Source organism: Gekko japonicus, unplaced genomic scaffold (assembly GCF_001447785.1).
Source record: "Gekko japonicus isolate JY-2015 unplaced genomic scaffold, Gekko_japonicus_V1.1 scaffold3457, whole genome shotgun sequence".
Classification (NCBI taxonomy): Eukaryota; Metazoa; Chordata; class Lepidosauria; order Squamata; family Gekkonidae; genus Gekko; species Gekko japonicus.
The window spans coordinates 18805-32741 of record NW_015165341.1 but is presented as its reverse complement, the minus strand read 5'-3'; the positions used below and the strand labels follow the sequence as shown (position 1 = coordinate 32741).

At 50.2% G+C, this 13937-nt stretch overlaps 1 protein-coding gene across 1 annotated transcript; it reads left to right on the top strand.

The window, feature by feature from the left end:
• The first annotated feature begins 5812 nt into the window (after positions 1–5812).
• On the top strand, positions 5813–12044 carry PCDH12 (protocadherin 12). The gene is made up of 3 exons (XM_015410559.1): positions 5813–8542; positions 10055–10152; positions 11897–12044. The coding sequence occupies exons 1-3, from the start codon at positions 5813–5815 to the stop codon at positions 12042–12044; spliced, it is 2976 nt and encodes a 991-aa protein (XP_015266045.1).
• Positions 12045–13937: the final 1893 nt, after the last annotated feature.

Here is a 13937-nt window from a genome sequence, read left to right as displayed (position 1 = left end):
CATGTTTGTGAGAGAGGGAAAGCAAGCAAGCGGCAGTCTCTGCAAAGGGCTATTTTTGGGCAGGAACGCACAGGAACGGAGTTCCGGCTGGCTCCCAAGTTGGCCACGCCCAGCAGGAACTCATTAGCATGATAGGCCACACCCAACAGCAGAAACTCATTAGGATTGGCTACATTAGGGGTGTGTGGCCTAACATGCAAAGGAGTTCCTGCTACAAAAAAGCCCTGGGTTTTGACAACAAACAAGGTAAGCAGAATAACAAGCAAAAGGTGGGTGTGGCTGGATAACCACACTTCTGGTAACATGGGGGTGCGGCCTAATGTGCTAATGAGCTGTGCTGTCAGTGGTGTGGCCTAATATGCTAATAAGTTCCTGCTGTTGGGTGTGGCCTATTATGCTAATGAGTTCCTGCTGGGCTTTTTCTACAAAAAGAGCCCTGTAAATCTATGTCTTTATTCCCTAGGGGCAGAATGTGTGAACAGTGTATATATGATTAACTCTTCAACAGCATAATTAGTTCTATGGTGGGGTTTGTCATACTTTTGTGATTCCTGCATCTGTTTTGCGATCTCTGCCATGGATTTGTTGGATTTGGTATCCCATAGTAACTGCAGTGGCCTATGTGTCCACAGTTTGTCATAATTTTAGTTATCTAAAATATTTGTCATTGACCTTTCTGAAAGAAAATGAGGTATTATACAGGGTCCAGGCACAATAAAATAAACCACATGACACCCCCCCCCAAGCTATCCCAAACAGTGTGTGTGGGGTTCCTCGAAAGCTTTCTCAAAACAGCAGTTTTGCAGACCCCCTCCCAACCCCCCAAAAGAGGGGGACAGGCTGTATTCCACAAAGGAGTGTGTGCAGGAATGTTGGAAGTCCTTGCAGCTAAAGTTCTGGAATGGGTCAGTGCTGTACGGCTAGAAGGGTGGCAGAAACCTAGGAGGTAACTAGAGATTCTGCTTCTCCTATCTCTTCCATTTGAACGATGACCAGCCCTCCCGCCACTTCACAACCTACCAAGGTTACAGTGAGCAAACTAAGCTACATCACTCCCTCCGACATGCAAATGAAGTAGTCGCATCGCTCCACCCTGTATTCCCAAGTCCCTACACAGGTAAGCTCTGGGTTGGGAACCACCTGGAGATTTTGAGGGTGGAACTTGAGGAGGGCAGGTTTTTGTTAGGGGAGGGACTCCAGCGGAGCACGATCCCATAGAGCCCGCCTTCCGAAGCAGCCATTCTCTCCAGGTGGACTGATCTCTGTCACCTAGGGATCACTTTGTAAACAGAAGGTTCTGTAAGTGCTGTGGACTTATGCAGTTCATGAGAGGAAGGGATGAGCCAGTGCTCGGCTTTTGTGGCCCTTTCTTACATCTCCAGGGCAATGCTCCCTCTAAGTTGTGGAGTCTTGTGAGCAAAAATTCTACTTTGTAAGCTATTTGCGTTAAAGTTGTGAGCGAGCGATTTGGCTCCTGCCTAAATTAGTTTGCTCTGGGGTCCTCCTTCCTGAGCTGAGACACAAATGTGTGAGCCAGAGGTTAAAAAAACTGTGAGCTAGCTCACACTGACTCAGCTTAGAGGGAACACTGGTGCAGGGCAATACTGATCGCCGCTTTGGCGTCAGGAAGGGATTTCCCCCTAGGCCAGATTGGCCAGGGTTCCTGAAAGTTGTTGTTGTTGTCTTTTTCTGCATATAGACGAGGGGTCCCTGGGGGAGTGGGGTTAGTTGTGCATTTCCTGCATTTTGCAGGGGGTTGGACTAGATGACCCTTGAGGTCCCTCCCAGCTCTATGTGTCTATGACATCTCCATCCACCCCCCTGGAGGTTTATAATCCTACAGGTAAGCCAGAGCCTGTTCAAGCTGCCCCGTGGACTCTCTTAAATAGTTCTGTCTTAAATAGTTTGGTCTTGCGGTCTCACTGGAAGGCTTTACAAGTGAGGGCCAGAGCCTTAAATTGGACCTGGAAACAATGAGGCAGCCGGAGGAGAGATGTCAGGGCTGGTATAATGTGGTCTCAATGGGCAGTACCTGATAATAAAGGGGACACTGCATGTTGCACCAGCTAAGATGACTGGGATGCCCATTGTGAGGGGCGACGTCCTATCCTTTACCTTGGCCCCTCCAGAGCGTCCTGCAACATGGTGACAACATTTCTGCTCGTGTAGATAGAAGTGACATCGTGGGATGCTGTTGGGTAAGTCCCCCCCGCCCGCCGCCGCCCACAGTGTCCTGGGTATTGCTAGCAGAGGACAGGCAGCCCTCACACAAGCTGAAGTTTCCAGCAATCTTCAAGGGCAGCCCAATCAAGAGTATGTCACAGTAACCTAGCCTTGAGGTTGCAGTAGCATGGGTCAGTGTGGCCAGAAATCTGAGAAATCCCAGCATTATCTTCTGTAAACAGGACAACATTGTGCTTCAGGGAAAGAAACAGGTGCTTTACAAACGCTATTAATACCAATTTAGACTTTATTTCAGTGGGGTGAGGACTAAGGGCTTAAAGCCCTTTATCATTTTTTAACTACTGAATCTTGGCATTAGCCAGCAACACTGTCATTGGCTTTGTTGTTCAGTTGCACAGTCGAGTCTGACTCTTTGGGACCCCATGGACCAGATCACGCCAGGCCCTCCTGTCTTTCGCTGTCCTCTGAAGCATGTTCGTTGCATCGATGACATTGTCTAACCATCTCATCCTTTGCCATCCCCGTCTTCTTTGGCCTTCAATCTTTCCCAGCATCAGGGTCTTCTCTAGTGAGTGCTCCCTTCTCATTTGGTGGCCAAAGTATTTGAGCTTCATTTTCATTATCTGGCCTTCCAGGGAACAGTCAGGGTTGATTTCTTTTAGGATTGACTGATTTGATCTTTTTGCAGTCCAAGGGACTCTCAAGAGTCTTCTCCAGCACCATAGTTCAAAAGAATCTATTCTTCGGCGCTCGGCCTTCCTTATAGTCCAATTCTCGCAGCCATACATGACTACTGGGAATACCATTGCTTTGACCATGCGGACTTTTGTTGGCAGGGTGATGTCTCTACTTTTTATCACGCTGTTTAGGTTTGCCATCGCTTTCCTCCCAAGGAGCAGGCGTCTTTTAATTTCATGGCTTGGGATCCCCTTATATATATAAGAAAGACACTTGACATACATTTGATTGCTTAAAGGTTGGGTAATAGAGGCCATCCCAAGACTACTCAAATCAGTCATGGCAAGAGTGTCTGCTCAGGTCTAAAAAGTAGATTCAGAAACAGACTGGAACAGGAGATTGCTGAATGACGTTATTACAAAACTCAAGACAGTGGAACCCCCCCGGGCTTAACAGAGATATCAGGTGGTTATTCGCTAACACATGCTAAGTCACTCAGTTCTCACTTATACCCCAAATTAAACTTTGTTGGTTTTAAAGGTGCCACTGGACTCAAACCTCGTTCTCACATCTGTTTGTTAACTCTTTTATTATCTGTATGCTAATTTGCTGCTATTTACAGGTCTTAACTGCCTTAATCTAATCTTTGCATGTGTTGCTCAGTTACTTATGCATCTTGACTCTAATTAGCCCTTCCTGGCAACTAACCTCCCCCCCCCCTACCTATATGTACTAGTAGAAGAAAGTCTTGTTTCACTGTATCTGAAGAAGTGTGCACTCACACAAAAGCTTATACCCAGAATTATACTTTGTTGGTTTTAAAGGTGCCACTGGGCTCAAAACTTTGTTCAGGTCTAAGAAAATTCAAGCAAGGCAGCTCTGTTCGTCTTTTGCAGCAAAACAAAAAGGATTTTCCTGCACCTAAGGGACTTCCTGAAGCAGATGTTTGTTTTTGAAGTATAAGCCCAACAAAAGCTCATGCTTCAAGAAACCTCTGAGCCTTTAATGAATCACAAGACCTCTTTTTGTTTTCCTCAGCTCTAGGAGATTTCTTGCCAAAGCACTGAACAAAATGGCTGTGTGTGTATGTGTGTGTGTGAGAGAGATTTTCTTCACAAATTAAAAAGCCTTTCTGCATGTTGCATGGAGGTTCTAAAAGCAGAATTAACAATGAAACAGAGAAACATGGCACAGATGTCAGTGCCCCCAAACCAGCTTCCCCACTTGCTTGAATCTAACAACCAAGGTTCTACGGCCTGTGCAGAAATAAGAACCCCGGCTGAATGTGAGGGGATGCCGTTCCAGCAGGGCTGCAAGTGCGTAGTAGCAGGTAGAGAAAGAAGTACTTTTCTCCCTTTCTCACAATACAAGAACTCGTGGGCACTCCATGAAATTGCTGAGCGGTCGGGTTGGAACGGATAAAAGGAAGTCTTTCTTCACCCAAAGAGGGATTGACACATGGAATTCACTGCCCCAGGAGGTGGTGGCGGCTACAAGCATGGACAGCTTCAAGAGGGAATTGGAGAAACATATGGAGCAGAGGTCCATCAGTGGCTATTAGTACAAGGTATAGATAGGGACTCTCAGGCTGGGACAAGTGATGCTCTGTCTTCTTGGTGCTTGGGGGGGGCAACAGTGGGAGGGCTCCTAGTCTCCTGGCCCCACTGCTGGACCTCCTGATGGCGCCTGGTATTTTTGGCCACCGTGTGACAGAGTGTTGGACTGGATGGGCCACTGGCCTGATCCAGCATTGGCTTCTCTTATGTTCTTATGTAGTGTCACTGCTAAGGGCGAAGGACACCCACGGGTATCTATTCAGGGGCAAAGGCAGCACTTTTTACAGAAAAATGCCCACAGCTGAGGGCCCCCTCACCACCTGGTCCCTGAAGCCTTTTTCTCCAGGCCTAGCTAAGCCAAGAGCTGGGTTTTGTGTAGGGTTGCCAGCCTCCAGGTGGGGCCTGGGGATCTCCAGCTGACAGAGATCAGCTCCCCCCCCCCGGAGAATATGGCACCCCGCCCTCTCTCAGATCCACCCCCAAAGTCTCCAGGTATTTTCCAACCCAGACCTGGCAGCCCTAGTTTAGTGCCCCTCAGCTGTGCCTTTCTGTTTTCTATTAAATAATAGATCCAACCTTCATAAGATGTTTTCTATTAAATAATAGATCCAACCTTCATAAGATGTGAATAATTTTTTTTAATGTAGACCGCCCCCCACCCCTCCCTTTAATTGCTCCTGGGTTGCTCACCTGGTAGTTTCATCTACAGTGACCCGCTGGTGAGAAGACTCTGAGATAACCAAGTGTAGTTAAGGGCACAGGACCAAGGCGGACAGCGGGGTGGGTTTCTGCAATCAGCTGAGAATCTTGAAAGTTGTGAAGGCACAGCCCACTTTGAAAACGATATTGTGAATTGAATACAGCGAGTCTGTTTTTTCACTGATATCCTTCAAGTTACTGGTGCCACCTTGATAAAGCCATATTGGCGAAATGTGCCGCATACTGAGGAAGTGGGCGACCCCATGGTCCTTCTTTTGGAACCATTCAAGTGTTCCTTTCTTGGAACTGTTGGAGTAGATACCTTCTGGTCGGCGAAACGTGCAGCATACTGAGGAAGTGGGCGACCCCATAGTCCTTCTTTTGGAACCCTTTGGAGTGTTTGGGACTTGGTGAGCCATATACAGGGACTTATGTTAAATCATTTATGCCCTGATTACGAATTGTGTATTGTAATAATAATTTTGCTTCAGATTTGGAAATTGTAGAGATGGTTCACTTATTTGTCTGTAAATGAATTATTGGTTAATTATTACTATCTATTGATTTTTGAAATTGGTATCGACGCCACACACAGCTAATGTCTTTGGCTTCTGGGCCAAGCAGGTTGTGTCGATTTGCTTATTTTGGCGTGCCCAGGTCTGACTCTGCTTTGCCTGGGTGTATGCAGAGGAAGGATGTTTTTGGCGTTGTATGTTCCAGTTCTGTGGTGGTCTTTCCTTCTTCTGGTGGATTGCCAGGAAGTCACCACCTTCAACGTGCACTATCAGGTGCCGGAGGAAAGACAGCCTGGGACTGTGTTGGGAAGGTTGTCTGAAGAACTGGGCTGGACAGAGGGCGGCCAGACCGCAGGGTCCTTCCAGCTGCTACAGCCCTCTGCTCTGCTTCCCATACAGATGGACTCTCAGGATGGTTTGCTACGCACCTTGGGGAGAATGGACAGGGAGCAGCTTTGCCCCCACAGAGACCTCTGTATCATCTCTTTCCGCGTTCTGGCTGCCAGATACCTAGCCCTGATCCATGTGGAGGTTCACGTCCTGGATATTAATGACAACGGGCCTCAGTTTCCCCAAATGTCACTGGAGCTGGAGATATCAGAGAGTGTGCTGTTGCAGACACGAATCCCTTTGGATCGAGCCGTCGACCCAGATGCTGGCTCCAACGGTCTCTGTTCCTACCTCTTGTCACCCAATGAGCACTTTGCCTTGGAGGTATCCGTCGGCTCTGATGGAACTCAGGAGGTGGAGCTTGTGGTCGTGAAAGAAGTGGACCGAGAACGCTACTCCTCTTTCCTTTTGACCGTGACCGCTGTCGATCGCGGCGAGCCCCCCAGATCTGGGAGTGCCTTCGTGAGGGTGACCGTGCTGGACTCCAACGATAACAGCCCGGCGTTCACCCAGAGTTCTGTGACTGTCGAGATGAGGGAAGATGCGTCGCCGGGGACTCTTTTGGTCAACCTCACTGCCACAGATCCCGACCAAGGCCTCAACGGAGAGATCGAATATTCCCTCAGCAAACACACCCCTGTGGAGGTGCTTAGGACGTTTACTATCGAGAGCCGGACAGGCCGTGTCCTCTTGCAGCAGCAGCTGGATTATGAGAAAAAATCTACCTATGAGGTGGACGTACAAGCCCGAGATCATGGAGCGAATCCCATCCCAGCCCACTGCAAGCTTTTGGTCCGGGTTGTAGATATCAATGACAACCAGCCTGAGGTCCATGTCATCTGGGCTGGACAGGCCGCAGTGGTGTCTGAAGCGCAGCCCAAAGACAGCTTTGTTGGTCTGGTGACACTCTCTGACCCAGACGCTGGTGATAACGGGAAGGTGGACTGCTATATTAGCCGAGGGGCTGAGCATTTCTCCTTGAGAAGGATCAGCCCCAGCAGCTACATGCTGCTCACCAACACCCCCCTGGACAGGGAGAACTGGGCAGAGCTTAACCTGACCTTGTTAGCACAGGACCGGGGGACCCCTTCACTTGCTGCCGCCAGAGATTTCACGGTTGACGTTGGCGATATCAACGACAACGCGCCCCGCTTCAAGGCCGATCTATACCATGTTTCGGTTGCTGAGAACAGCATACCCCCTTCCGCTCTGCTGGCAGTCGGGGCCCACGATGCGGATGCAGGCCTCAATGGGAAAGTCACTTACAGTATCCCCGATGCGGTGATTTTGGAGTGGCTTGCGATTGATGCCGGCACTGGGGAAATCTGGGCCCGTACGGCTTTTGATGCCGAAAAGATGGCCAGCTTTGACTTTATTGTGACGGCGGAAGACGCAGGCCAGCCCAAGTTGTCCTCTAACGTTTCCGTCAGGGTCTCTGTGCTTGACGTGAATGATAACTTCCCCGTCATCACAGAGCCCCCGGTGGAGGGTGGGAGGGCAAGTGTGACCGTCCTGGTGGACACGGCCACTGGTCACGTGCTGTGGCCCGAAGGAGAAAAGGGCTCCAATTCAGTCCCCTCGGCCACTGCTCCCCTGCTCTTCACGATCTCTGCCACAGACGCAGACACTGGCTTAAACGGTGCCCTTCTTTACAACCTGCTGAGCGGCGACGGAGCTGGCTTGTTCGTCCTCGATCCCCACTCAGGGCAGGTTCACCTGAACGGCAGCAACGCCGGCAGCCTGGTGGGCCGCGAATGGGACCTGGACGTGTCTGTGAGTGACCGAGGGGAGAAGCCGCTCTGCACCAGAGTCTCGGTGAAGGTGACGTTTGCCAGTCACCGGGAGGACATGCCAGATCCGTCCCCCGTGTCCCAGCCCCTCAGCCCCTCCGCCGTGATAGGGATTTGCCTCCTGGTGTTGCTTGCTCTCTTTCTGGTCAGCTTGACGCTGGCGGTGTCTCTGTGTAAAAGGGAGAAGCACGGCAACATGACGTACAACTGCCGGGAGGCGGAACACGCCTACAGCCAGCAGCAGCCGAAGAAGCCCCCCAAGCCCATCCAGAAATCAGACATCCACATCGTGCCTGTGCTTCAGCGAGGAGAAGCTGAGAAACCCCAGCCTGGGTCCGAGGCTCCCCCAGGAGCTCCTTGGGCCGATGCCTCTGAGGTTCCATGCCACATGACCCCGACCCTGTACAGGACCCTCCGGAACCAGAGAAATCAGAGTGTCCTCACGGAGCAGAGTGAGGGATTTGTCCTCCCTGCCGTGCTCAAGGCTTCCAAACCTCCCCATGCCCAGAAGTTCAAGACACACGGTGCTGCAGACGTGCCGTTCGCTGAGGTAAACCCATCGCCAGAAGCGGCTTCGCAGCAGCAGGACAGCAGGCCCAGCCCCGAGACGGGCCGAGAGGAGGCCTGCAGCCATCACCATATCCTGAGGAGCTTGGTGAGACTCTCCATGGCAGCTTTTGCTGAGCAAAGCCCGACAGGACAGTTGACGCTGGAATCTGGTTCTGTGCAGGTAAGCGATAAATTCTGCTCGGGTTCTTTTCCAAAAACGGGCTGTGGGAGACTTGGAAGGCCTAGGCAACGTGGGTAGGGATGCCAGCCTCCAGGTGTTCTCCAGGAATTTCCCAACCCGAAGTTGGTAACCCTACTGCACTAATGGCCCGGGGACCTGGCAACCCTAGGTAGGGGTATAAAGTGAGTTTTTGAGAGGGATGGTAGATTTACAGTGATTCAAACAGTTAAATTGCATAACACATTCTTTTTCACTCCAAAGGATTATGTTTCCCAGGACAGAATGTCATATGCTAGCAAATGTGTGCATGGGGGGGGGGGGTTGTTGTCGTCAGTGAAGGCAGTGAGCCTTGACGCTCACTCCCTCCTGTCTGTCCTTGTTAAGTGCTGCCTGTTGAATATAGTTGGAGGAGAGCTGGGTTGTCCCCCCCCTCCAGTTTTGGAATTGACCCACTGTAAAGCAGCAAGCTGCAGGAGCAGTGTACCTGAGCTGTAAGAAGGAACAGTAGGGGTATCTATTTCTAGGCAGCTTTTCTACGCCACGGCTACCTAAATGCATTCTCTAGATTCCAGAAATCCTTCCTCAGTCCAGGAGCAGCTCCTGTTACATCCTTTTGCAATTGCATTGTCTTCCAGGATGTAGGGGGGGGGGCTCCTTGTGAACTTATATGGTACCAGATCCCATAGGGAGGGGGTGGGAGCTAAACTGCTCGGTTGGCAGGAGCTGGAACTAGAGACGGGAGCTCACTCCGTCATGCGGCACCTGGGTCTCGAACTGCTGAACTACCGACCTTCCACAGCCTGCAGTTCAGCGTCTTAACCACTTGAGCCACCGCAACTCCAATAAGAGCAGTGTACCTGAGCAGTAAGAAGAAACAGTAGGGGTATCTATTTCTCGGCAGCTTTTCTACACCACTGCTACCTAAATGCATTCTCTAGATTCTACAAATCCTTCCTCAGTCCAGGAGCAGCTCCTGTTACATCCTTTTGCAATTGCATTGTCTTCTAGGATGTAGGGGTGGGCTCCTTGTGAACTTATATGGTACCAGGTCCCATAGGGAGGGGGTGGGAGCTAAGGAATTGGGAGCCTGCACGACAAGGGTGCTGAGACTCATGACACAACTCCAAGGGTGTAAAAGATTTCGTTTCTGCAGAGGGCTGGTGTAGGCTTAACAGGGTTTATTCCTGGATGCCTGCAACTATGCGAGCAAGGTCACTGGCGTCTTAATAACTTTTAAGAAATATGTTGCTAAGCGATTTGTCTTTGGTGTAGCATTGTAGGTTTGTCTGTGGTGGGTGACGTGGATATGAAAGGATATGTTGTGTGTGTGTGTGTGTGTCTGGGTAGGGAGAAGTGATGGGGGGGCCCCATGGACAGCAAAGAGTGGGGAAGAACATTAGACATTATAAATAGCCCAAACGGTGCTGTGGGGAGGGGGGTGGTGAGGATATCCTGCTAGGAAGCAGCTTTGGTAGGAATTGTTTGCAGTGACCGGCTCTTCCTGTCTTGCAGCAAATCTCGCAGCTGCTGTCTCTCCTGCACCAGGGCCAAGTGCAGCCCAAGCCCAACCACAAAGGCAACAAGTACGCAGGGAAGCATGCCTGCTGCAGGTGAGTCTCATGCCGGCCACAGGCCTCAGCCAGGTAAAAGTGACTAGAAGCCGGGCATTCGGCTCCCTGCCTCCAGTGCTGAGAAAGGGTCGCCACCTCTGCTCGGGAGCTCCATGCTTGGCTTCTGCCTTTGCGCTGGCCCTGCTCCTGGGTGCCTGGCAGACTGACACGAAGCGAGCAAAGTCTCCATGTCTGGAGGAACGCAAGTGGAGAGAGGCTGGGAATCAGGAAATCCCACCTCTGCCTCACAATCACAAGGGAAGGTGATTGTAAGCTGCTTTGAGACACATGAGGCCTGCTGGGTGACCCTGGGCCAGTCACTGTTCCCTCAGCACTCTCTCAGCCCCACAAGGTGTCTGTTGTGAGAAGGCAAGGCGATTGTAAGCCCCTTTGAGACACATGAGGCCTGCTTGGTGACCTTTGGCCAGTCACCGTTCTCTCTGAATTCTCTCAGCCTAACCTACCTCACAAGGTGACTCTTGTGGGGAGAGGAAGGGAAGGTGATTGTAAGCCACTTAGGGTAGAGAAAAGCGGGGTATAAAAACCAACTCTTCTTCCTCCTTCTTCGCATGAAGCCTGCTGGGTGACCTTGGGCCAGTCACAGTTCTCTCAGAACTCTCTCAGCCCCACCTGCCTCACGAGGGGCCTGTTGTGGGGAAGGGAAGGACACTGTGCCACTTTGAGACTCCTTAGGGTAGAGAAAAGCAGGGTATAAAAACCAACTCTTCTTCTTGCGTGTGAAACAGCCCAGAACTGTGTCCAAAGAAAAGAAAGTGCTCTGATCATGGAAGCTTTGCAAGAAGTAGTGGGTGTCTTTTCATGTTAGGGCATGGCCTGTAACCGAGCACATGGCGGCTGCACGGATCCAAGATGACAAGAGATAGGTAAACAAAGCATGGCAAGATGGCAGGGGTCTGTTTGCTCCATCTGAAGGTGATGATGATGGCCCAGTCTGGATTCTATGAAGCTCCTTGCATAAGAACATAAGAGATGCCAATGTTGGATCAGGCCAAAGGCCCATCCAGTCCAACACTCTGTCACACAGTGGCCAAAAATACCAGGTGCCATCAGGAGGTCCACCAGTGGGGCCAGGCCATTAGAAGCCCTCCCACTGTTGACCCCCCCCCCCAAGCACCAAGAAGACAGAGCATCACTTGCTCCAGAGTCCCTATCTATACCTTGTGGCTAGTAGCTACTGAGGGACCTCTGCTCCATATGCCTATCTAATTCCCTTTTGAAGCCGTCCATGCTTGTAGCCGCCACCACCTCATGTGGCAGTGAATTCCATGTGTGAATCACTCTTTGCGTGAAGAAGTACTTCCTTTTATCCGTTCTAACCCGACCGCTCAGCAATTTCATGGAGTGCCCACGAGTTCTTGTATTGTGAGAAAGGGAGAAAAGTACCCCTCTCTCTACCTGTTCTTTTCCATGCATAATCTTGTAAACCTCAATCATGTCACCCCTCAGTCGTGTTTTCTCCAACCTAAAGAGTTGCATGGACTCTAATCTGGGAGAACCGGGTTTGATTCCCCACGCCTCCACTTGCAGCTGCTGGATGACCTTGGGCAAGCCATAGTTCTGTCAGAGCTGTCCTTGAGAAAGAGCAGTTTCTGTCAGAGCTCTCTCAGCCCCGCCTACCTCACAGGTTGTCTGGTGTGGGGAGAGGAAGGGAAAGGAGTTTGTAAGCCGCTCTGAGACTCCAAGTGAAGGGCAGGGTATAAATCCAATAATCTCCTCCTCACAGGAACACCAGCCCACACGCTGAGGGGCTCACCACCAAGAAGGGTTGTGGCAGCAAGCACCACGACTTTGCACTGCTGGGAGAGGAGCTAGAGAACCTCCTGGATTCTCCATCAGGTAAGAGAGGCATGCTCTCGTCCCTTCCCTTGTGACGGTGCTGAGGCTCTGGAGTCAACTGGGTCTCACGTGGCCCTCTGTGCCCGACCCTGCTGTAAAAAAAAGGAAATAAAGGCACGGGTTGGACAGCCACCCTCCCCAAGGGCTAAATCCAACTTTCCGTCTCTAAGCCTAACTCTGCACGCTTCCCATTAGTTCATAAATTTCACCAGACGTTGGAAGCACATAAGGGCAGAAACTTTTTTTTTTTAAATGCATAATGCTAAATTCTACACTCAGTACCAAACAGGGTTTCCAATCAGGTTGGGAAATTTCTGGGGATTTGCAGAGCCTGGGGAGGGCAGGGAATTTAATTAGGATATAATGCCAGAGTCCCCCCTCCACAGCAGTCATTTTCTCCGGGGAACTGATCTCTGTAGTCTGGATATCAGTCATCAGTTTGGATCTCCAGCTCCCACCTGGAGATTTGACCAAACATACAAAAGCAACCTCGAAGAATGTGAACAGAATCTGTTTTTTACAAAAATAGTTATTGTGATATCAGATAAACTATCATGCAAAATACAAATAAAGTACAAAAGTCTGTGATCACGCACACGAAATAATCCACTTTCAAATTGGATTTTGCCAGTTCACACAGTAAAAATCCAGTTGGAAAGTGCACTGAAGTTGATTATTTCGTGTGTGTGACCACAGCCAAAGTGTGTTATTACATTAGAAGACATACAAATACAAGCGGGACATAACCCCTGCTGAAATACAATCTTAAAGGGACTGAGCCTATAAACTATCCTCTTAGGCTGTAAGAACAGAAACATTCTCTGTAACAGCCAAAGAGCAGACTCTTGGAGCATGAAGATGTCCAGGTTAGTAATACGCAACAGGCCTGTTTCGAATCAATATCTTTATCAAGCTGTTAGTCTTCATAAGGCTTGTGGGACTTCCACTAACAATAAGAATGAAAGTACAAGGTGTATAATTGCTAGAACAGCTGCAGTAGATAACGTTTCAAAACAAAAATTAGAAAACATAGAGCTTACCTAGATTCTGTTTACATTCTTCAAGGATGCTTTTCTATGTTTGGCCAGTTCTGTTATTGGCAGGGGTCATTTCATAGAAAAAGAGGTGCAGGAGCTCATTAGCATAACTTATTAGCATATGCCACACCCCCTGGCATCACCGGGCAAAACCCACCGTTCACACTCCACTGAACTGTTTGAACTGTTTTGGATTGCGAGCTTTTGGGGGGGGGGGATGTGCAGAGGAGGGAGAGCTTGTACCTGAAGGCGGGCCGGGAGGGGGCTCTGCACCTTACCTGGCTGCTTCTTGCTCCTCATGGCCCGACTGAGGGCTGCTGGGAGCAGCTTGTTGAATGTGCCCGCCCCCTGAGCTCCTTACTGCCGGAGCTCCGCTCCTGTGCGCTCCTGCAGGAAATGACCCCTGGTTATTGGCAACGGATAAACGGATAAAAGGAAGTACTTCTTCACCCACAGAGTGATTAACACATGGAATTCACTGCCACAGGAAGTGGTGGTGGCTACAAGCATGGACGGCTTCAAAAGGGAATTAGATAAGCATATGGAGCAGAGGTCCATCAGTGGCTATTAGCCACAAGGTATAGATAGGGGCTTTGGGGCAAGTGATGCTCTGTCCTCTTGGTGCTAGGGGGGGTCAACAGTGGGAGGGCTTCTAGTGTCCTGGCCCCACTGCTGGACCTCCTGATGGCACCTGGTATTTCTGGCCACTGTGTGACACAGAGTGTTGGACTGGATGGGCCTTTGGCCTGATCCAACATTGGCGTCTCTTATGTTCTCAACCTTCTTCTTGCTTGTTTGCCCAGCTGGAGATTGGCAACCCTGGTACCAGAAGTTGCGCTGATACCAGATCGTACGGCCCCAGGCTGATCCTTCCAAGGCTGCCTAATTAAT